Genomic DNA, 22,079 nt, shown 5'->3' with positions numbered 1-22,079 from the left:
ATTTATTGTAGAAATCTCATATTATGCATCTGAGATCTTCATGAAAATAAAACTACATTACAAACTGAATGCGTAGCAAAATATTGGTCCAGTCTCTGGCATAACAAGGCTTGTCCGGTGAACAAATTAGAATAAAACTTGTATAACGAATATATGCAACAACTTTGACACAAACTTATCTTCTTATACTTTGGCACTTCTGTTTGTTTACAATATAACGTGTTATCCTATACCGATAACAAGCAACTCGCAATTGCGCATATGAATTGCAACAATTCGTACAAAAGCGAATTGAGTCAAGCATAAAACGTATATCAGGATTGAGTTGGCAAAAAGTTATTTCTGTATTAGTCTTGTCAGCATCTTGCCGTAATCTCCGTTTATTTCATCGCCTATTGCTGACTTCAGTGATTCGCCATATTTCTCTTCATATTTTCTTGCGATGGCGGACAAATCAGTCTAAAAAGATTCGAGTGACAATCAAGTCAAGGAATCGAAAGGACTATTTTTCATTTACTACTTTTTCTTAACTTACATCCATGTGTTGGATTATTGTTTGTACAAATCTTTGCTTGCTTCCAACTTCCTGTATAGCACTATGTAGTTGATCGGCGAAGAAATCGTTTTGGTTTTCGATCAGTTCGACTAAAAATAGATGAGCTGCTTTTTCCGTAATCTGTCAAGGAAAAAATGAATTGTGGCCTTAACGGCATAACTTACGGACAGTTACGTATGCTGACTTCTCAGAAGAATTGAAAGTCTTTTCTAATTCATCAGCGATACTGTTGCCAGTGAGGTTTTCATAAGCGTTAGATGTCGCCTTTACTTGTTCGGCGTTATGACTGGATAGCACTTTAGCGATAGTATCAACATTTTCCTCCATCAGTTCCTATCAGGGGAAAATCAAAAAACGATAAATCGTGGGAGATAAATCAATCGACGATTGGAATAATGTTTCATTCCTGAGTCACCGAAATGAAAATTTACATTCTTCTAATAAAGCTCGAATTTTACCTCGTAAATTTCTTCGGCGTCTTTTTCTGCTTTTTCCTCATCAAACCGAGACTTTACACCGAAATCTATGCAACTGCTTAACAAGCTACTTAACAGTTTACTTGAATTTCTATTGACATCACTCAGTAAATCTGTTTTGAATTGTTCATTGTATTTATTGATAAGTACTTTCAACCTCTGAAATGATGAAAATGCATCGATAGCTTTAGAAAAAGGTGTAAGTATTGTCAAAGTTTCGAATAAGGTTTTTTTGGTTAGTCTACTTACTTGGGATGTTTTTGAGCAAAGGATTCCAATTAGTTGAGTCTCATCGCGTAATTCATCATGGATAGTTTTTATTATATACCGGTCGGATTCTGTTAGTAATCCAGTCAGCAACTCTGCATAATTATTCGGAAGTTCAGCTTTCAGGTCTTCCAATAAATCCTGAGCGAAATGAATATTGAAAGAAGTTAAATGTGTAAGAAATGATAAAATCTACGTTGAATGAATAAAACTTGGTGATAGTGAAACCTGATTGTATCTATCTTTGTAGATCATTTTAAGTTCCATGCGTTCTTTTGAGTTTTTCGTGGTGAGAATTTCTCCAATCATATCTTCATCTATCCCCAGACCTTGCATCGCATCGTATATTCTCTTACAGTCGTCATCAGGTATTTCCTCTTCAGGCGTCTCTTCGATTATCTTCTCATTTTCAGCTATGGCAAATACGTAACATCAAAATAGAAACTTCAGATTTCATAGACCGGATGCGTTAAGAGTGTATGATAACAAAAAGCACAAAGAAAAATTTGAATTATTTGAAGTAGAAATTATATAGAATATATATTTTGAAAACAACGCCGTTTCGACCACATCATTAGCGGTCATCAGCTACGTATCTGTAAAATTAATATATCAACTGCATGGTTTATGTATAAACGATATTTACCAAATCTCCTAACAGCCGTGTCCGCTTCACCATACGTATCATCCAATCGATTAGCATCTTTTGTCGCGTTTGATTTCTTTTTAACTGGTTGATTTAGGGGGTGGTGTAGATCTTTTTGTGCATACTGTTGTCTTGGTTTTGCTAGCGGTTTTTGTTGTTTAGGTGGATTTATAGTCATGCCGCCAAGTCTTCTCGGACCCTGCTGCTGAATAGAAAAATTTTAAGTTATCAAATAAAATCTTCCGCAAAAAGTAAAAACTTCTATAATTACCTTTTTGTGAGTTGCAGTTTTTCCGGACCTGTGAACAATTTCTATCAAAATTCGTCCGAGCTGTGATTTGAAAGTTGCAATTATCGTATCGGTCAGTTCCACTTTATACTTCTCGCGATACGCTTGTTTTACCGCAGGCATATCACCCTAAAATGAAATGCAAATTTTAGATGGGAATTTCTATGGTGGCTGATTCGGGAATATTTATTCTCGTGTCAATATGTTTTATCGCTATCAAATTTGTTTTCAGATTTATTTAATGTTTGAAAAATATCAGCGTAATCCGAATCAGCCACCATAGGTTTCAGATAATTTCTGGAAAGAATGGATGTACTCGACCAGTGATTTTGCTAACCTCTGATGCTTGCAAAAGTAAGGTGATGAAAAGCTTCCCGCCATCTGGTTTATTGGCCGCTTTGAACAAGTTTTCGGCTTTACCATGGTTACTGGCCTTTATTTGGGTTCCTGTCGTAAATAAACAATAACATTCCAGATAAATGATGCAAATAGCAGAAATAGAAGAATTTGCATAAATGTAGATATTTCAGATATTTCTATTCATGGAGAAGTATTACCTAAACTGCTGACGGCTGTTGCGTACTCCTCTGAGCATTCAGCGGCCACTGTATCAGCTATCGCGTGTCCATCGGAAACCTTTTTGGAAGATTCAAACAAATACGGGTTAAAATTCGAAACTTCACTCCGAAAGAAAATCCAAAATACTGAAGTGCGTAATCATAGTTTTGTTTTATTGAACACCATCGACGAATATCAACCGCTAACTGAAACTGAACTTAAGTCCAACTTACATCTTGGTACGTTTCAAAGGTCAACAATATTTGCATATAGCTTCTTAATTTTACCACTTTCAAGAACGTGCCAGATTCCGAATACCAACAGTCCTCATCTCCCTAAAAATGTATGAAAATTGTTTCATGTTTACAAATACATAAAGTTAAGAATGACTAATTTTCAGGCCACAACTATATGTAAGTTACCTCATACAATTCCTTCGCATCTTTCTCAGCAAGGATCGGATCTGGATCGGTACTGCTTACGTCTTTCTGCAAAATGTTCCGCATGACGACTTCATCAACAAATCAAGTATTTTATATAATTCAGACGAGGATTCGCCAAATGGATCTTGTATATCATAGTGATAAAGATATATTATATATTTCTATTTACATGCGCACTTTTTACCTGAACGAGTACTAACAACAGATTTCTGATATCTTCATTTTTGATATATTCTTTCACATCTTCTTCCACTGTGTGCTTGAATTCTGCATCAAAAATAACTTCCGAATGAAGAAAACAACAAACAGTCTCACGCATAAATCAATTAAATATTTCATACCTCGTTTATACACATTTTTCAAGGATAATAAATCGTGTTTCCCTTCTGCTATTACAACGCCGATGACTTCATCAATTTTCTCAGTCTACAACCACGAAACAAAGATCGTAAATGTATCAGTATTCGAGGGATCATTCTCTAAAAGAATTTAGATACCGACCTCAATAGCAGTATTCAGCTTTTCTGCTGTTTCCAAATGTGATTTACTGTTACTTTCTTGCAGTAAAGCATCTATCAGCGCAAAATATTTACTTCCTAAACATTCTTTCAATTCTTCCCCTAATTCCTAAAAAAAACATTGATCAAATGTCGAGTGTCATTTTATTAGGCAATAGTTGATTTTCAATGTATATGTGTGTGCTTACACATTTTTGCTTTGACAATACGGAATTGTCACTTCCCTTACCAGGTCATATAAATATTCAAACTTGTCAGATATCTGCATTCGTTGAATGTAGGATCGTTTGGCAAAGTGTTTCAGTAATGTCTCCTCGGGATCGGCTGTCGATAGAATAATAAAGTGATATATAATAGATACCTCGAAAAAGTTATGTATACCGCAGTTCATTTCATTTGGGTAAGACGATAATTGTATGAAATGTTGAAGGGATATATATCAGCGGCGTGACGCATTTTATTGGAAAAAGCATGGACTCTAATATGACGTTTTGCTTTAGAGTCCATGGATAAACCTATCAATCTTCATTTCCTTGTCGCTCTTGCCGACTAGCACTTACCTAAATGTTTCACTGCTCTGAATAGCTGTTTTGCATCCAAATCAGCTTGCGTTTTCTTCTCGTCCTGTAAACGGTTAATACGCCATTAATTCTGAAATCAGTATAGCGCGCGTCTCGGCAGACGATAGCTCCGAAAAAAATCTTCTAAGCTTTTTATTAAGCCTCGATCAAAACTCACCTTAACTGCTTTCGCTGGTTTTTCTTTGATTTGAGGAAACCTCGGTACGTTAGCATTTCGATTGGTCCCCGTCTTATCCTAAATACGATCAAAAGAATTAGCACAATCAGCAGCAGGAAGTTCCAAAAACCTGGAAACACGGGTCATTGCTACCTGTTTTGTTTTAAGATCTTGAGATCCTGCATATTCTGACACTGGGCTTGGTGAACGTGAACGATCAGTTCTCTGCCTCCCAGCATCTTCATCCTCACTCAAAGACTGAAAATAGATCCACTATTTAGACTTCACAATATTTTGCCCACGAGCATTAGTTGCCAAGGATATACAGTTACTACAATTCTGGGCTCAGTTCGTCGGTGGTTGAATCATGGATTGAATAAATATTCATGACTGTTTCCTGGTTGGCACAACTTTCACACGTTCAATTTCCTCTTTTTGTGTGTAGTTGGTATCAAATTTCCAACTTGAAAATGGAAGATCGAATTTCCGTCATAGACCGTAAAACAAAAATAACCGTGATATGTTCAAATTGAGTCATTTCGCTTTTAATACCGTTCATGTCAAGCCCCAAATCTGCTGTTAATTTTGAAAAAAATAATTTCCACCGCGCAAAAATTCAGTAAATTTGCCCCCAGTAAACTCTTCAGATTGTAATGCTCTTTTACCTCCCAACTATCGCTGTAATTCCCATCCCTTCTGTTACAATAATCGTGATAGCTGATTGGCTGGTGAGTTGTAGGGAAGTCTTTATCCCCTGTTGCAAGCATTCTCTTCACTTTCATATGTTTTTTAAAAGATTTTTCCTGCAAACGAAATGAAACTCGATACATATTCAACGCTTAAAGATTTTTAATCAATTCGGTGTTTGACATGTTTTCGATAGCAAGTCATTCACTTTAAAAACCTCTTCACATCAGGGGGACAAACACATTCAGTACTTATTTATAGCTTCGTCGCTATAGCTACATCACGGTATCGCTACTGAAAGTAACATACATCATATCGGATTTTTAAGGGTCGATTGAAATATACGAAAAAACCTACCATTTCCTTCCTGTTGATAATGGGTTTCGCATTTTCTAATTTAAAGGCAAGTCGTTGATTTTCGGAAACAATTTTCTCGAGCGCTTTTTGTCTGGCCGGTTGGTTTAAACTGTAAGAATATATCAAATAACCATATTATGTATGGAATTCCGCAATTATGCAAGTTCTATCCACACGCGTTTCTGTTGATATTCATAATATATCTATTTGTGACAAAAGCTGATTTATTCCATACATTTGTACAGTTGCACCTCGTTAAGACGATTCTTTTAAAAACGAAACTCGTTTATTACGATGATTCCCAGCATGTCCCAGCTAACATATTCATATCAGTCCAGATTTGGATAATACGATGCCCGCCAGATGATTCGTATTAACGAGGGTCTACAGTAAGAAGGTTTTTGGAAAGGGATATATTTTCTACTAATTCTTAAGTTCATTGAAAGCGGCTAGGCAGATTAAGAAAAAGCAAGAACAATATTGCCCCATAGACTAGTTGCTTTGCAGATAACGAAAATCTTTTCAATGAAATATTAATGAATAATGTCGAACAGTAAAAAGCGTTGATTTGCTACATTTTGCGGCAGTGAATACATGTAAAAAAGTGATATATACAATAGTATAGAAGGCGTGTATGTATAATACGTATATACATGAGATTCTGTATTACCTGTACGCCGGGACATCAATTGAATGTCGTCTAAAAACGAGAAAAGTTGTCAGAAATAACACCAAGGAGTCCTTAATTACAATATCGGTGCTTTCACCGTTTCGTTACGCGTTGATTAGGAACTCTATCAATTATGAACTTAGTTCCACACGGGGAAAATGAAGAAAAATGTTTGATGTGATTAATCATATAGCAATCATTCCGTTCATTGACTTCGATAGACAAAAAAGAGGGACAACTTATGTACTTGTTATTCAACTTCAACATTTTTAGAGATTTGGACAACGAACTGACCCCCACGAAACCACGAATAGAGGAGTGTGTGGGTAGGAAGATCGCCCATCACCAATATCCTCAACTTATCATATTCTTGCTTTTCTACCTTTTCTGCTGATAGTCATTCCAGTGATCAATTCTAGCTGGTTTTCTCATTATATCTGTCAATTTATGCAAAAGTAGCTTGTTATGTTTTTCGACTAGGGCCTGTCTGTCTTCTTCCATCTATGAGAAAAAAAATGCAGATTCATTACTAGTGGTTTTATTACGTCGTGAATCGAATGAGAGGATCTCTTTCATCACATTATTATGTCTCCATTCACTCAGGGCTGTTCATAATAGACTATACCGTTTGGTGACTGGATTCCAATATTTGTTTTTACGATGTATAATGTCACCATTATTTGCCGGGTTTATGCCACAGGATTGCAATAGTCAAATGAAATGTTGATATTTCCATATTGAATACGGCAGTGTTTGTATATTCACCATCGATTAATGATCTTATTAAACAAATGCCTGAAATATCTGTTGGATAAATTATGATCTACTGGCAGTAGTACTTTACGTGATTATTTTATATATTGTACTATCTGCTCTATGTAACTACTGGTATGGTACTGATCGGCTGGTATTAATTCGGCTGGTCTTACCTGAATTTTTTTCAGTCTCATTTCTAAATGTGGATATCGCTTCGGGGGACTCATGTCTAAAGAGCCTTTCACATGGCGAATCTTAAACAAAGATTATCGATCATATCGTATAGAAAAACAGGAAAGAAAGAACAAATGAGTATTAAAAGTAGAAATGGAAAATGGGGGAATATTTAATTCCATCGATAGCTTGTTCCGAAGATTGCTTATTTTTATCCTTAATCTCTATAACCCCACGGCTCAATAGCATTTAACCTATTTTACTATTGTAAATGCATGAAAAACCGGCTCAAAGCGACTTCTAGAAATATAGCTTTTTCCGCTTGAAGAATATTTCTGAAGGAAACAATCTCGCTATAACATAGCGAATACAAAAAATAGCTTATATAACGACGACGACGACGACAACGCTTGTACCAATGAAAATGAAATATGTCCAAGGTTTTTTTTAGGCCAGCTGGCCAGAAAAATAGGATGCCGGACATATGTCACAATAATCATCAAATACTTTTACCAAATTGTAAAATTCGACAGATGTACCCGACATATAGAATCCCGTGACTGATATTTATAGCTCTTAAAAGAATATGCGCAATATTGAAAATACTTGTCCTTCTTACCCTGTGAGTGTGTTTCTTCAATTGGTGTTCGTGCCATTTTCGCGCCAAATACTTGTTGCACGGAGCGAATGTTCCGTTTTGATACATCGTCTGCGGTCGGACTTATGTTCACAGAAAAAAACCGCCAAACTGACGTAACCTTCTTGTTCACTCGTATGGAAACATCCCTTTTGAATAATTGAAACGATATATCCCTGTTGTTGCTGGTATCGCGCGAGCCTACGTACGGAAATGTTCGCTTATCGCTTCACTAGTTGCTATGTCAACTTCAGCTGATAATCCGAAAGCTTCTCCTCGAGCGCTAAAACGACTGTGATCACCTTGTTGCTTCCGACGCGCTTCCTTCTTCGCCGCATTACATTTCAAAACGCTCCCGTTATATGTATAGTTTACAAGACTTCGCGTTGGCTATTACAGGCGAATAATTAAAACATTTATAACCGGGCCCCGAGAAACATAAAACAGCGTGTCACGAATGTTGTCGAACGACCTGTATGTAATCATTGAAGTGAAGCGTCGCTTATTGTACTGGTATATCGTGTCGCTTGGTGACGACAACCTTACAGTACTACACTCGGAACTAGATAATTATCACCCTCGAGCTTTAATAGTTTAAATCATGAATTAAACCGTTGATTTACAGATCGAGAATCAAAAAACTAGACCGAGTTATAATACATAACGATCTTTTGGGTCTTCCGAGAGATTTTATATCGGGATTTTTGTTGGCAAGACCCAAACAACTGCTTGAGTCGCATTTGAAATAATGATTTCAACGTTATCGTTGATACCTTTTCAACATCGTAGTGGAAAAAAACAAAAACAAGTCGAACTAAACGAAATGCGCATATATATCGTTGTTTACGCCAAAAGCTTCGTTCGTGTCAAACCAGTAAGTTATGGAAAAATATCTAGCAAGTTGGGATTTTTTCATATAGTTCTTTTTCTAACAAATGCGTATGCATGCACAAAACGTTAGTAAACTAATGTTATGTGATTTTCGAGCTGCAGGGTTCTTTTCGAAATTAACAATCAAGAAAGCACTAGTGTCCTTGCTGTGACGATAATGTATAAAATCCCACACTAATCATGAGCAAATGAAGTCCGAAATGTTTCTTTGTTAAAAGTTTATGCAATGTTTCGACTGTATACTCTGATAAAGTCACCTTCAAGAATACTGTAGATGATTATTAGGATATAGTCGAAACGTTGAATGAATTAACAGCTCAAGGAAATGCTCCTGGAAATGACTATTAAGATTAAGTCGAAACATTGAATCAACTATTGACTCTAGGAAACATTTCGGTGTGGGATTTTGCTTACTTAAACAATCAAGATTTAGTAGAACATGGTCCAATCGGTTGAATATTGCATGTCGTTCATTCCATGAGCAGTGTACACGTATTGTGCTAATGGAAAATTCGTGCGATTTGCTTCGAAAAAGTTAATAGGCGCATAACCCTTTCCGAGTGCGGTGCTGTTTCGGGTTGCAAAATACTGATGTATTTTGTCTACTTTCAGTGAGACTCCTCATGTTCAATCCGCTATCAAATTTCCATCCAAACTATAGAAACAACTGGAACTAAAAACGTTCTACATTTTCCAATACTTTATTCTCACAAAAATGCCTAAATTAAAATGACATGAACTGTATGATTTATGTATGTGTTACATATACATATATATCAATATGTACAAAAATAATGTAATAAACTTGCATAAAATGACATCCAGCATCTAGAACGCGATCGATGCTTTCTTTTACGATAATACATATATGAAAATGATACCAGACACAAGATCGGAGGGTTTCTAGTGAGCCAGCATTATTACACAATCATCGTTGCACACATTATTTCATGTAATGGCGGAAGTAATACGAGTTCAAAAAACAGCGTCGTAGGAAGCATGCAATAAATAGAAAGACTACCGATTTTATACACCCGGAAATATTCATTACTTAAACATTCATTATAAATACGTGTTTATCATAATATTCAGAAACTAACGTAACCGATAAAATCTATTCAAGAAATAAATATACTAATTCATAATCATTAAATCACAATAAGGTAAATTATTGGCAAAAAGTTAATCACAATGTAATCAATTTTAAGTAATTCTTAAACTAATGATATTAAAAGAAAATCTTAACTGCTATTGACAATCAATTTCGTGATTTATATCGATGTACTTTACATTATCGAAATTTGGGATTGCGAAATAAGACCACAGAAATTGAAGGGTTTCTCGGAAAAGTCTTGAAAGGTTAAAGAAACGTCACAGGAATCCTAACTATGCACAGGTACAATCTAATGGAGCGTGGGTGTTCAATACAATACGCGGTTTGGGTAAATATAGACAATAGGTCCATATGTTATAATATGTATACAGCAAAGAACATACCATTTCAAAAATAATTCTCGTAGTGTGTGTAGAAAACTTATGCAAAAATAATTTGTATCGGTATAAAAAATGCATGCTTTAATAGTCAGTATTTCATCATCATGATATTTTCATCCATATCACAAGGAATGGCAGTAAATATTCAAAAAATGGATCCATCGAAAAATGCATAATTCCTCTTTTAATAGTAGTACGAGAGCAAAAGTATCAGTCAGTTTCTATTGATTAAGAATGGGGGCGTAAAAGCTATCATACAGTCAGTTGCCCAATACTCTGCAATTGGAGAATAGTTTCCTTGTTACGAAAAGCCTTTATTGGAAATCGATATCAGTCTAGGGGACATTGATGTACGATGTCCTGAAGAAAGTGAAGATTTGATCAAAGGCTCAAATCGAAATTATATACAGTAATCCTCACCAAACTCGGACAAACTGGGACCGGTAAAATTGGTGCGAGTTATCCATCGAAAATACATTAAGAAGTCAGAAAAATCATTTGGTTTTTGTCCCGAGTTGGTCGAAAATCCGAGTTGGCCTTATCCGAGTAAGGCGCGGTTACTGTATCAGTACGATGCGTGTAATTTTTTTGCTAGCTGTAACAGTAACTTTTCAACTTTTTCCTTAATATGAAGCAAGAAAAAAGAAAGATGATGAGATTTTTTATCCTTCATGTTTTGGAATGGCAGAATGTTCTATTACAAAAATATGCACTAGGCTACAAATCCTATATTGCATAATATCCATACATTTATGAAATACATACCGAATCGGTAGATATGTGCAAATGAGCTAAGGCAAGAAGTTCATTCACTTGCAAAAATAAATTACAATAATAAAATGCGATGATACAATTTTTTTTCTTTGTTTTTTTGTATTTCAAAATGCTTCAGTGTGTTTTCTGATTGAACGCCTACAAAAATGTCACCAATGAGCATGGCAGTATAAATGTGTATAAAATATCCTATGAAAAATACATCTTGTCGCGGTGATCATTGTAAATGAACACTCAAAGTTCTAAGGAATAATACATGTACATATACATCAATTAGTCTCCAGCATATATACCAATTATAATGCCCAGCATAAATTGGAAATATACTGCGATTTGTTCGTCGTCCTGGGAGAATGTCAGGACACGGCTTTCTAGAAGATTAAACAAGACAACGAATACACTGACTTCGAAAAAAAAATTGAAAAAATCTCAACAAATAATATATATATGTATGTATGTATATAAAACAATTGCCTATACATATACTTTATGTACAAATCAAGGGAAGCACAGTTTTTTCATCAAATATCAAAATCAGTGCAGGCAAAAATCATAGCACAGACGTTTTAAGTCTTAATAATCTATGATCTTAGATATCATACATGTTTGCTTTTCCCATTTTTTTGATTACTTGACAATCAAATTCTATTGCTACAACGGCGCGATGAAATTCATGACGTGTTAAAAATTGAGGATATAAAAAGCACAATTAATTGCATATACCATTTCGCAGGCTATTTTACTAGTTTGATGGTTTGATGAACCGATTGAAAATCATTTGAAATTCGAATTACCTGAATGCGATATTATAAAATAACTTCCAATTCACTCAAATCATTAATACATATTTCAGCAGATTATGTACACATAAACAATGACATTTGGCGTTATGTTATACATCATGTTAATCAAGAGAAAATCTTATGAAATATCAGAGCATTTTACATCTTGGAAGACACTATAGCACTAAGCACAAGCAAAATCCCAGATGGCAATAGAAATCTAACCCGCTGTGATTTTATAGATATTGATTCTCTAAATCAGCTTCATTTTCTGAGATTTTACTATACTTTTCAGTTGAAGGATTTTAATAACTGTGAAATATACATCTAAAAGCTGGTGTTTTTTTCAGTCATTGCACATCGAGTACTAGTCTGTTTTTTCAATAATAACAATTTCATATATATAAGGCTAATGCAGAAAGATCTTGCGAATGTTTGACATCTGGCCCGGCAGGCTCTTACATCGACAACCAGTTTTCTGACGAGATCAAACGAAATGCATCATGGATGTTTAGTCGTATTTTCAACGCGCGAAAATACGCAGTTCATACTGATTTTAATTAAAGCGAAATCAAAGTCGGTGAATTCAACGGATCCGACGATATGTGCTCGGAGTTTTTCGTAAGTTGACCGGCGCAAGACGTCGTTATCAACGGTGTCAAACCGGTGTGTCCATCGACGATCGAGTCCAAACCGAATGAAAATATTCCATTTGATGGCGTCGATATTGGTACGCCCAAATCGCCGGCATTGTTTGTTTTTTGCAGAGGCAGCGACATCGGTCGGGTGTTTATATTACCGCTACACAGAGAAGATTCATCAGCATTTTCGCGTTTTATAGTAACACCTGAAACAGTTTGCGATGTGATTTTACACAACGGTTTGTGAGCCTGCAGAAGGAATTCTAGCTGCTCTTTCTGTTGTTGGAGGCCTTGTATTTCGTTTTCCAAATCAGATTTTTCACTTTCCAAAGCTTCTGTCTCCTGTAGAACACAGAAATAGAACAGAACGTTAGTTAATGATTTAGATGTCATGCATTTCTTGGTGATCAAAGTTGAAATTCATTCACATTCCAATGTTGAGACGCTGGTTAAAGTTCAAGTCCGAACAGCATTTTTCTATTGAACTTTGATATCTAAGTGACGAAAACAAATTTTTCTAGGCATATGAAAAATAATTTACCTGAACTAATTGGTTAGTATGGTCGACTCTTCTTTGTCTGCATTTTGCAGCAGCAAGTTTATTTCGTTCTCTTCTCTGAAGTCGGCGTTCCTTCTCTTCAACCGGCAACTAAAACAGGAATTGCAACATAAAATCTTTGCATCCAATGTAATACATTTTGCAACAATTTGCTTATTCGAAAGAAACCTACCCCTTGAAGATCATCATCTTTTTGACGTTTAGGCGGTCGACGACTGGTTGAAAGGTAACCGGGAGTATAAATATCTTCTTCTCTCAACAAATCTCGACCTTTAAACTTTTTCGCTGGTGTAGAACTGGTCGAACTGGTACTTGATGAAGGGAACCAGTCTGGATCGTCTTTCTTCAGTTCACGTTTGACGCCATGAGGCTCTACATGCGGTGGTACGAACCCACTTTGCATGTGGCGATCTTGTAAATTCTGACCAGACTGGAGCTCTAAAAATGTTTGCTCAATATTCGAAAGAGTTGTCGGCGTAAGTGTGGGAGTCGTCAGAGACGTTATTCCGGATACGTAACTCGCAGCGGTGTACTGCAAAATAAATAAAATCAAAATGAAGCAATTCAGAAAAACTAGCTTTAGGCTAAAGCCAGATTATAGCTTAGCCTATTAGGAATTAAAATGTAATATACATTATTTTCTAATGCAACATTAGACCAACTTGTAGTAATTGTATATCAGGCAATAGTCTGATTCTCTCTATCTCTCTAGGTCATGTGATCAAGACTAAACCGCAATAAGCAAGAAGCGGCAAATGCCTGCACACTACTGACGCCATGTTTAAGTAACAACGCTGAAATAAAGAAGAGATGGGATAGGCAGCTCTTACCGCTGTAGGAGACGGATCTACACCACTGGCCATAGACGATAAAATATCAGCGACCGTGTATTTCGAATCGCTCATTTCTTGATGGTTGCTCTGCGAACTGTACATCGTGACGGTTCCTGATATTATGTTGGAGTATTGGGTTCAGTAGTTGACTTAGTCAGGAAAGTCCTAACGATGACTCACGCGCTGGTACGGTTCGAGTCGGCTTTTGTTGCGCAGTGCTAGGAAATACAGAGATTCTCTCCTGAACGTTTTGAGGGAATACCTCTCGATGTCCCTTATATACCGAATGAGTCACCGAATGATGAGGTCATGTTTCTAAATTTAGCAACAGCACGTGATTTTCGACGCCAATAAACATCGCGACAATAAATAACCACCAATCAGAATGCTTCAACCTGACGTAAGCAATGACGTCAGAATATCGGTGACGTAGCATTCTAGGAAAAGCGGAACCCTTTCATGTTGCGCGACAGAAACAACAATCGAGCCCGACACAATTTATTTATACAAAGTATATTTTTTGGTCTCACCAGTGCAAGTCTTTACAAATTGTTACTTTCTTATAAAATCATTGAATCCTTTTTGAGAATAAATTAGCCGAGAAAATTATGCACGGACACGTTATTGGCTCCTGTTACTTGCGTTAAATTCATGATTGCTACTAATAATAAACAGCTTGTGTCTTGCTGAATGATCCTCCAAATTACTTCATCTTTATGTCATTTGTCATTATGTCATGATGATGGATGTCAAATTATAAGCACCACAACGCACTCAATTAAAAAAACAATAGTAAATTTTCTATAAAACAGTTTTTATTTAACATAATTATATCACAAATATAGTAGATAATGCATCATATCCGACTTAGAGGTGATAATCAAAATTCATGAGGACAAACAAAAATTCTTTTCTTTTAGTGAAATCTAAAAAAGGCTAGTAATCAATTCAATTGTGCCTAAAATGCTTAATTCAAATTATCACTGATAAGATTTTTATTATAAAATTCAACTAAAACTATACACAATCTAAACTTTTATAAATCGAAAAAGTATCAATTATTCCTAATGAAATTGGTATCAATCTGATGAGAGAGTTTTTATAGAAACCCTGTCACCTACAGATATTTATCACCAAACGAGCCGGACACCAATAGACCCCTACCAGGCTTCCATCAATGATATCGATGACGATAATACATTCATTTAAAGCAGGCTCAAATTAATTCTAAACTTAAGGAGCCCACTGTTGTCCAAATCGGTCCAACACTAATCTGTGATAGCACTCATGATGTTGAGTTACAGAATTATTAGGTGACTAGTTTGCATTATGCATACAACATATGCAGTTAATAGAAAAATCCAGTACAAAGGAATGATAATTTTTCAGTCTTCGCCGGCAGGAACTGCGTCTTCTAAACGTTTGATAAATTTCAGTCTGATTTCTGTTATATTATCCCCCTTCAACTGATCCTGCACAAATCGTACATCGACATCCATTTGAACCTGGAAATACAGTAACATCAATTTTTTTCAAGAATTTTTAAATTTCTAAATATGTATTGTGTGCCTCATGTTTCTTTTTATCCATTACACTAACCATTTTGTTTAGAAGGAGTTTTCAAGGAATCAAGGGGTCATAGGGACCCTCTTTAAACGAATACTCACCATCTCGAGCGCTCCTCGAAGAACCCCACATAATAAATTTGAGTAATTGAGTCCACTGTGTTTATCATTTAATTCTACAAAGTCAGTTAATGGATTGTTCTCGAGCAAAAGGGAGAATTCATCACCAGCTGCACTCCAGTTAGCGATAGCCGGGGTGATGCCTAAAAACATTTTGAAGCCAACCTGAAACGATATAGAAATATGATATCTTTATATATCCAAATGCTATGCTTGTTCATTGTAGGCCTAGCATTTTGTGTTACAAACCTTTGCGATAACATCGGCGGTTTCACGGAAATCATGACATCGTCCGGAATTTGATCGCGCCAGAAAATCCTCAATCAAACGAATCCCAATATTATAACCCCTGGAAAATAACATCAAAATTGCTGAGTATTTTGTTCAGTTCAACCAGCCAGCGCAACTTACTCATAGTTATAAAATTCTAGATTCGTTCAGACAGGATTAGTTCTCTTTTAAGTACTTAAATCAATAGTCATATATTGTAATTCAACACAAACACAGAAAACTCAAAATAGCTCAAAACAGTCATCCTTTAACCTTTTCTTCGATGACTCACATTTTATCAAGCTGTTTGTTGACTTCATCATCATTTTCATAGTCTTTCATCAATTGAGCCACTAGCGCACCATAGGTTAATGTAAATAATTCAGCACTCTAAATAAAAACAATTTATCATTTACAATAATTACAAAAATCTTTGACGACTCGGTACACTGACAATGGGAAACGTTTTGTTTTGGTAATTAGCACGCAGGGCCGAGAGTTATTTTAGTTTTTGCATCATTTTAGATCGTAATTTCCACGAACTTACAACTTTTCTCGGATCGCCGTATCTATTTGTTTGTCTTGACATGTTTTCTGGATTATCCTGAGTTAAGAACGGCGACAAAATCAAGTTTTATCGAATAATTCCGCACCAGGAAGTAATTTACGTCGGAAAATAAGCGGACGATTCAATCCAATTCAATAATAGCGTTCACTACTAGTCATAGACGTAAAAACGAAACGAAATTCTATGATTTGATAGATATGTAATGATACATGTAAACATTTATTTATGATATTTTTTCTATATTTTACACTATTTAAGTATAACATTAATTATTGAAAATCACTTTGAAATAGGTTTAATAATCGCCGATACTCTTCGACATTTCATTTTGACGATTTTCTATTGTGGTTACTTCGGCAAGCTGCAACAAAAACTGGCTTCATCTTTTGTTAGCCTCCTACTTTTCCTACTTTCACGCGAAATTATTCCCATAACTCCGAATGTCGAACAGCGTTCCGATTTCACGCCCCACTTCCAGTTCTAATCAAAATAATGCCGGGTCTAATAACAAGGAAGAAGAGGCCAAGAAAATGCAGCAACAACCTGCCGGTAAAAGGCTGAGTCCTGACGCTGACAGCCAAAGCAGTGTCAGTGATGGAAACGATGCTGATGCCCAAAGTAGAAGAAGCAAGAGAAAAAAGGCGAAGGTTTTTAAAGTTTTTTAAGACCTATACTTAACCGCTATTGTCTTTTCTTGATCCAGTAAATAAAATGTTTGCGATATCTTTAACGCGTTACATTTGCAGGTCGAGTATAAGGAGATTATGGAATATGCCAACATATCGGATGATGCAGCGGAAAACTCGGATGGAGAGAAAAAATCGAAGCCTGTTTTAGAAAAGCCTGTAAAAGAGGAAAAACCAACCCCAGTTGCACCGCCTGTTGCTGAGGATCCAGTTGAAAGTGAAAATGATGATCCTATGAATACATTACTTACTGGTAAACATAAAAACCTACAAACCTACCTTAAATGGTGGAAACTGGTCCTGGTTGTATTTGTTTAAAAAAGGAATCTTTTCAGGTTTAGAAGGAGCTGCTTTTCAAAGCCGATTACCTCATGACAAACTCACTTCGCAAGAGGCCTCGTTTTTCCCTGATATTGCACAAGGTTCCCCACAAACTCAACAAGTATTCCTCTACATCAGAAATCGCATTGTAAGTCGTATTTGAAGCCACTCATACATTTGAAGGTTTGAGAATTCTATGTATAGGCCGATGTATGATGTATAGGCCTATATTCGATGCTATGATCATTTCGAATTTTATCTTACAGTTACAATTGTGGTTGGAAAATCCCATGCAACAGCTGATCATAGAAAACACATTACCAAACATTGATCCTCCATATAATAGTAAGTACCGGCATTCGAGCAAATTACTATCAAAAGTACTTCTAAATCTATGAGATATTCAGTTATATTCTATTGTTTCAATAGTTTTTGAGAAATCCCAGAAACCACACTCGTATGATGTCATAAGAAAAATTTTATTCACCTCTTGGAAAAGGTGTTATACAACTTAATGCATTAACACGTTTAATAAAATCATTGGTATATGTGGTATATGTATTATCAGGTGATGGTCCATTAGTGATGAGATTACATGCTTTCCTTGATCGTCACGGCTATATCAATTTTGGAGTATTCAAACGTTTGAAGCCAATACCAGGTGAGTAGGGATATTTGAATTCATTAATGATGCTAATATTAACTCGTCTTCCCTTGGCTGGGATTCGAATCTGACGGCATCACTGCACTCTGTGTCAGTCTCGATGTCATCAGAGGGGATCTCTGCCGAGGGGATGATGATGTTTACTTAGTACTTGGAGCTACCGGTTTGCCAAAATCGTAACCCAAAATTTTTTATTGATTAGTTAAGAAGATGGGTAAAGTGATTATCATTGGAGCAGGAGTGTCAGGACTTGAAGCTGCTCGGCAATTAACGTCATTTGGAATGGAAGTTGTGATACTTGAAGCGAGGGTAAGTACCACATTACCTTCAGTTGATCAGTCTAGCGATCGGATTGTAACCATTTCTGATTTTTGATCCACTTGTAAAAACATAGCCATTCATGCATTGTCCATAAATTTCAGAAGTGTTCAAGTTTATACTTGTATTTCAGGACAGGGTAGGCGGTCGAGTGGCAACGTTTAGGAAAGATAACTACATAGCTGATCTAGGGGCCATGGTTGTGACGGGATTAGGTAAAATTGCCTTGTCGCATTGACTGCGTTTTTAGTTTTAAGAAATTAAGAGAAAATAATCATTTTCTCACAAAATCATTCACAGGTGGAAATCCTATAACCGTATTGAGCAAACAAGTGAATATGGTTCTGCATAAGATTAAACAGAAATGTCCCCTCTATGAATCTAATGGAAACACAGTACCAAAAGACAAAGATGAAATGGTCGAACGCGAATTCAATCGATTATTAGAATCAACGTCATATATGTCTCATCAAATGGATTTCAACTTCATCTGCAGTAAACCAGTCACTTTAGGGCAGTCCCTGGAGCTAGTCATTAAGTATGTAAAATATCGGTTCTATAGAGTCAGTATTGCGTTGCGTAGTCGATGGTATTTTAAAGTGAATATCGATAATTCTGTAGATTACAAGAAAAACATGTTAAAGAAAAACAGATCGAATATCAGAAAAGCATAATCGAAATGCAAGAAAAACTGAAATCTTGTCAAGATGAGGTACGTTTATAATTTGATTCTTACATTCGATTGAATCTGATTTGAATGTCGATTGTCAGGAGACATGAAATGATTGTTTTTCAGATGGTCACACGTCGAGAGAAAATCAATGAGTTAAAGAAACAATATCAAGAAGCAAAAGATGTAAAACAGCCTCGTGACATCACAGCAGAATTCCTCGTTCGTAGTAAACTCCGGGATCTCAATGTTGAATGCAAGGTAATTTCGTCATTTTGGGGAAAATATAGGATACAGTAGATTTTGCCATTAAATTCTTCCATATTGTTTTGTTATTCGTTTTACACTGAAAATTTCAACCTTATTTGATATTTTATGACGACCTAATCAGTATCAAGTTCAGAAAGGTCTGCTACACTCTGATTAATTTTCAAGCATACAGCATTTTCACGCATTTAATCAATGATAAAATTCTTTCCAGGAATTTGACATCTTGGTTGAAAAACAGAAGGAAATAGAAGGAAAATTGAAGGAATTAGAAGATTCGCCTCCGAGGTGAGAATGGAATCTGTAGTAATATTAGCTCATTCTGTTGAAATGGCTGAAATTTTGAATAAATGCTCATGATTTCAGTGATGTGTACTTGTCATCAAGGGACCGCCAAATACTGGACTGGCATTTTGCTAATTTGGAATTCGCTAATGCCACACCTTTATCAACACTGTCATTGAAACACTGGGATCAAGATGATGATTTCGAGTTTTCTGGAAGTCATCTAACAGGTATCGTATCTCCAGTTTTCAATTGCGTTCGTAAAATTCATGTTGACAATTTGGAAATATATTTTGTTTGAATATCTAGTGAGAAATGGTTATTCCTGCGTACCGGTCGCACTATCCGAAGGTCTCGATATCAAGTTAAACACCGCTGTGCGACAAGTCATCTATCACGGAAACGGTGAGTCTTAAAACCCCTATATCGATGAGAATAGGAGCTCTATGAAGGGGTAATGATGGATAGGATTTGAGGATAAAGTGCAGCAGAATACAAATTTCAGTTGTTATCATTGCAGTTGTTGAAGTTGTTTGCACTCATTCCCGAAGTAACACGAACGCGATCTCCTATAAAGGCGATGCAGTATTGTGTACACTACCTCTCGGCGTGTTGAAGGAAACCCTACGCGGCAATGGAGTAAATGCAGTGCAGTTCATTCCTCCTTTACCCGAGTGGAAAACATCAGCCGTTCAGAGAATGGGTTTTGGGAATCTCAATAAGGTAAATGTTTTTCATAACTTGATACTCATTAATTTGTACGTATCTATTTAGCAAAAAAGATTGCCTGGTAGATAATGAGATTGCTGGCTTCTTGGAAATACATTTTATACACCTATACTTATAACTTGAACTCTTATTTTGTGTTTTATAGGTTGTTTTATGCTTTGATCGAGTATTTTGGGACCCTAATGCTAACCTGTTTGGTCATGTTGGTAGTACAACAGCTAGTAGAGGCGAACTGTTTTTGTTCTGGAACCTATACAAGGCTCCCGTATTATTGGCTCTTGTGGCAGGAGAAGCAGCTGCCATAATGGAGAATGTTAGCGATGATGTAATTGTTGGTCGTTCCCTGGCCGTACTGAAAGGAATATTTGGAAATAATGCAGTTCCACAGGTCAGAATTCTTAACAATCCAAGATAAACAAGTATAATTTTGGTATCAAGTTCTTGTTCTCTGAGCATCTTCTGTATTGCATTTCTTGGATTTTAATCGTTTTCAGCCAAAAGAAACAGTTGTTACAAGATGGAGAGCTGACCCATGGTCTAGAGGTTCATATTCTTATGTAGCAGCTGGCTCTTCAGGTAAAACTTATCAGTCCTACTTCATACAATAGAATTCCTTTGGCCCTGCAATTCTTTCGACTTGAATAAACTGTACGCGTTGTTGATATTTTATAGGTAATGACTATGACCTGATGGCTAGCCCTGTTTCCTCAAATCCGCCTATTCCAGGACAACCTACAACTTCAGCTCATATGCCTAGACTGTTTTTTGCGGGGGAGCACACTATCAGAAACTACCCTGCAACTGTACATGGTGCATTGTTAAGCGGACTACGCGAGGCTGGGCGAATAGCTGATCAGTTTCTTGGTGCTCCATATGCTATGCCTCAAAGGGCACCATTGGCTACACATATGCCTTGAACTATTTCCTGAGTATTTGAAAGGACCTGGTAAGATTTATGTAAAGCCAATAGAATCTGTATCGATTTCTAGGTGTTGTACTCTGTACGCGTACCTGTGTTATCAATATGTTATACAGAGTCCTGAGTTTTAATACCTTATGATCTGATGAGCATTTATGATATATGTTCATTATTATTATTTGAATAATTTGAATAATAGTAATATTTAGATTATGGGCACTTATTTGATGCAAGCTAAAATTGAATGTTGTAAAAAGTGATTACCTCTTGTGAATTAAAACTGAATGAGTATGAATAAATGAACAATCATATAAACTTTGTGGACTGATCAGTTGGTCATGTGAAAAGATATCATAATACAACGCCTTTGTAAAATTGTAATCTTTTACTTGAGGTTCATTAAAGGGATACTGCTGTATTCATTTTGGAATTGTAAATTATGACTATTTAGTAGTTATTCAATATTTCATTTGAATTTAAAAAAATTCTAGAACTCATCAGCTGAAAATGAATGAATGAAGGAATAAACATTTGTCCTCGCAGAAAATGTTAAGACTCAAACTGGATCAAGTTCCACATTTATGAGTTGATTTGAACACTAAAATTTGACACTCATAAGTCTGAAAATTCTTACCCAGTTCTGTGGAATTGGGTCCCAACAAGGTTACATTGCAATAAATTAGATCCAACCATTGAATTAGTTTTGAAAAGATCTAGTTCAAATTGATGAATTAATTGTCATATATGAATATAATGTGTTGTAATTAAGCATTCTATCCCATGTGTGGTTTTGTACAATATTTTGTAATTAAATCCCGAAAAAAGAATATTTTGTAGAAAAAAAAATAAAGGCGAAAGTCATGATTTGAAAATCTATGATTATTATTGTATTATTTGAAATGGATTTATCTGACCAGTCTGTCCTGAATTTCGATACCGCTGTCACTGCTT

The 22,079-nt window shown here is 35.9% G+C and overlaps 4 protein-coding genes across 7 annotated transcripts; 1 reads left to right on the top strand and 3 right to left on the bottom strand.

Moving 5' to 3' along the window:
- Positions 1-42: 42 nt before the first annotated feature.
- LOC141905290 (annexin A6-like) lies at positions 43-8,485 on the bottom strand. Of its 4 annotated transcripts, none has more exons than XM_074794125.1 (25): positions 7,755-8,485; positions 7,135-7,215; positions 6,588-6,706; positions 6,206-6,235; positions 5,536-5,644; positions 5,157-5,294; positions 4,645-4,749; positions 4,492-4,569; positions 4,314-4,377; positions 3,983-4,077; positions 3,737-3,862; positions 3,577-3,661; positions 3,420-3,502; positions 3,215-3,280; positions 3,026-3,127; positions 2,792-2,870; positions 2,572-2,681; positions 2,217-2,363; positions 1,946-2,150; positions 1,528-1,712; positions 1,282-1,440; positions 1,015-1,191; positions 721-889; positions 536-645; positions 43-459 (listed from the first exon to the last, which is right to left on the bottom strand). In XM_074794125.1, the coding sequence occupies exons 1-25, from the start codon at positions 7,839-7,841 to the stop codon at positions 337-339; spliced, it is 2,832 nt and encodes a 943-aa protein (XP_074650226.1). In that variant the 5' UTR covers positions 7,842-8,485; the 3' UTR covers positions 43-336. The 4 variants fall into 4 exon arrangements, with proteins under 4 accessions (XP_074650226.1, XP_074650235.1, XP_074650250.1 ...); XM_074794134.1 differs by having other exon boundaries at positions 1,946-2,147; positions 7,755-8,484; XM_074794149.1 differs by lacking the exon at positions 5,157-5,294.
- A 2,325-nt stretch (positions 8,486-10,810) lies between these two features.
- On the bottom strand, positions 10,811-14,013 carry LOC141901136 (fos-related antigen 1-like). Its single transcript, XM_074788238.1, has 4 exons — positions 13,744-14,013; positions 13,086-13,445; positions 12,896-13,003; positions 10,811-12,696 (listed from the first exon to the last, which is right to left on the bottom strand). Exons 1-4 carry the CDS (start codon positions 13,846-13,848, stop codon positions 12,274-12,276), a joined length of 996 nt encoding a protein of 331 aa, XP_074644339.1. The 5' UTR covers positions 13,849-14,013; the 3' UTR covers positions 10,811-12,273.
- Positions 14,014-14,586: 573 nt separating this feature from the next.
- LOC141907933 (trafficking protein particle complex subunit 3-like) lies at positions 14,587-16,385 on the bottom strand. Its single transcript, XM_074797687.1, has 5 exons — positions 16,249-16,385; positions 15,994-16,091; positions 15,681-15,780; positions 15,414-15,596; positions 14,587-15,251 (listed from the first exon to the last, which is right to left on the bottom strand). Exons 1-5 carry the CDS (start codon positions 16,288-16,290, stop codon positions 15,132-15,134), a joined length of 543 nt encoding a protein of 180 aa, XP_074653788.1. The 5' UTR covers positions 16,291-16,385; the 3' UTR covers positions 14,587-15,131.
- A 240-nt stretch (positions 16,386-16,625) lies between these two features.
- On the top strand, positions 16,626-21,984 carry LOC141913751 (lysine-specific histone demethylase 1A-like). Its single transcript, XM_074804976.1, has 17 exons — positions 16,626-16,916; positions 17,016-17,208; positions 17,291-17,424; positions 17,543-17,621; positions 17,845-17,937; positions 18,143-18,249; positions 18,392-18,473; positions 18,559-18,796; positions 18,880-18,970; positions 19,055-19,189; positions 19,410-19,483; positions 19,562-19,710; positions 19,790-19,885; positions 20,001-20,203; positions 20,355-20,597; positions 20,704-20,785; positions 20,882-21,984. The coding sequence occupies exons 1-17, from the start codon at positions 16,710-16,712 to the stop codon at positions 21,124-21,126; spliced, it is 2,451 nt and encodes an 816-aa protein (XP_074661077.1). The 5' UTR covers positions 16,626-16,709; the 3' UTR covers positions 21,127-21,984.
- Positions 21,985-22,079: the final 95 nt, after the last annotated feature.

Source organism: Tubulanus polymorphus, chromosome 1 (assembly GCF_964204645.1).
Source record: "Tubulanus polymorphus chromosome 1, tnTubPoly1.2, whole genome shotgun sequence".
Taxonomy (NCBI): domain Eukaryota; kingdom Metazoa; phylum Nemertea; class Palaeonemertea; order Tubulaniformes; family Tubulanidae; genus Tubulanus; species Tubulanus polymorphus.
The sequence above is the reverse complement of the archived record's forward strand: the minus strand, read 5'-3'. Positions and strand labels throughout refer to the sequence as shown.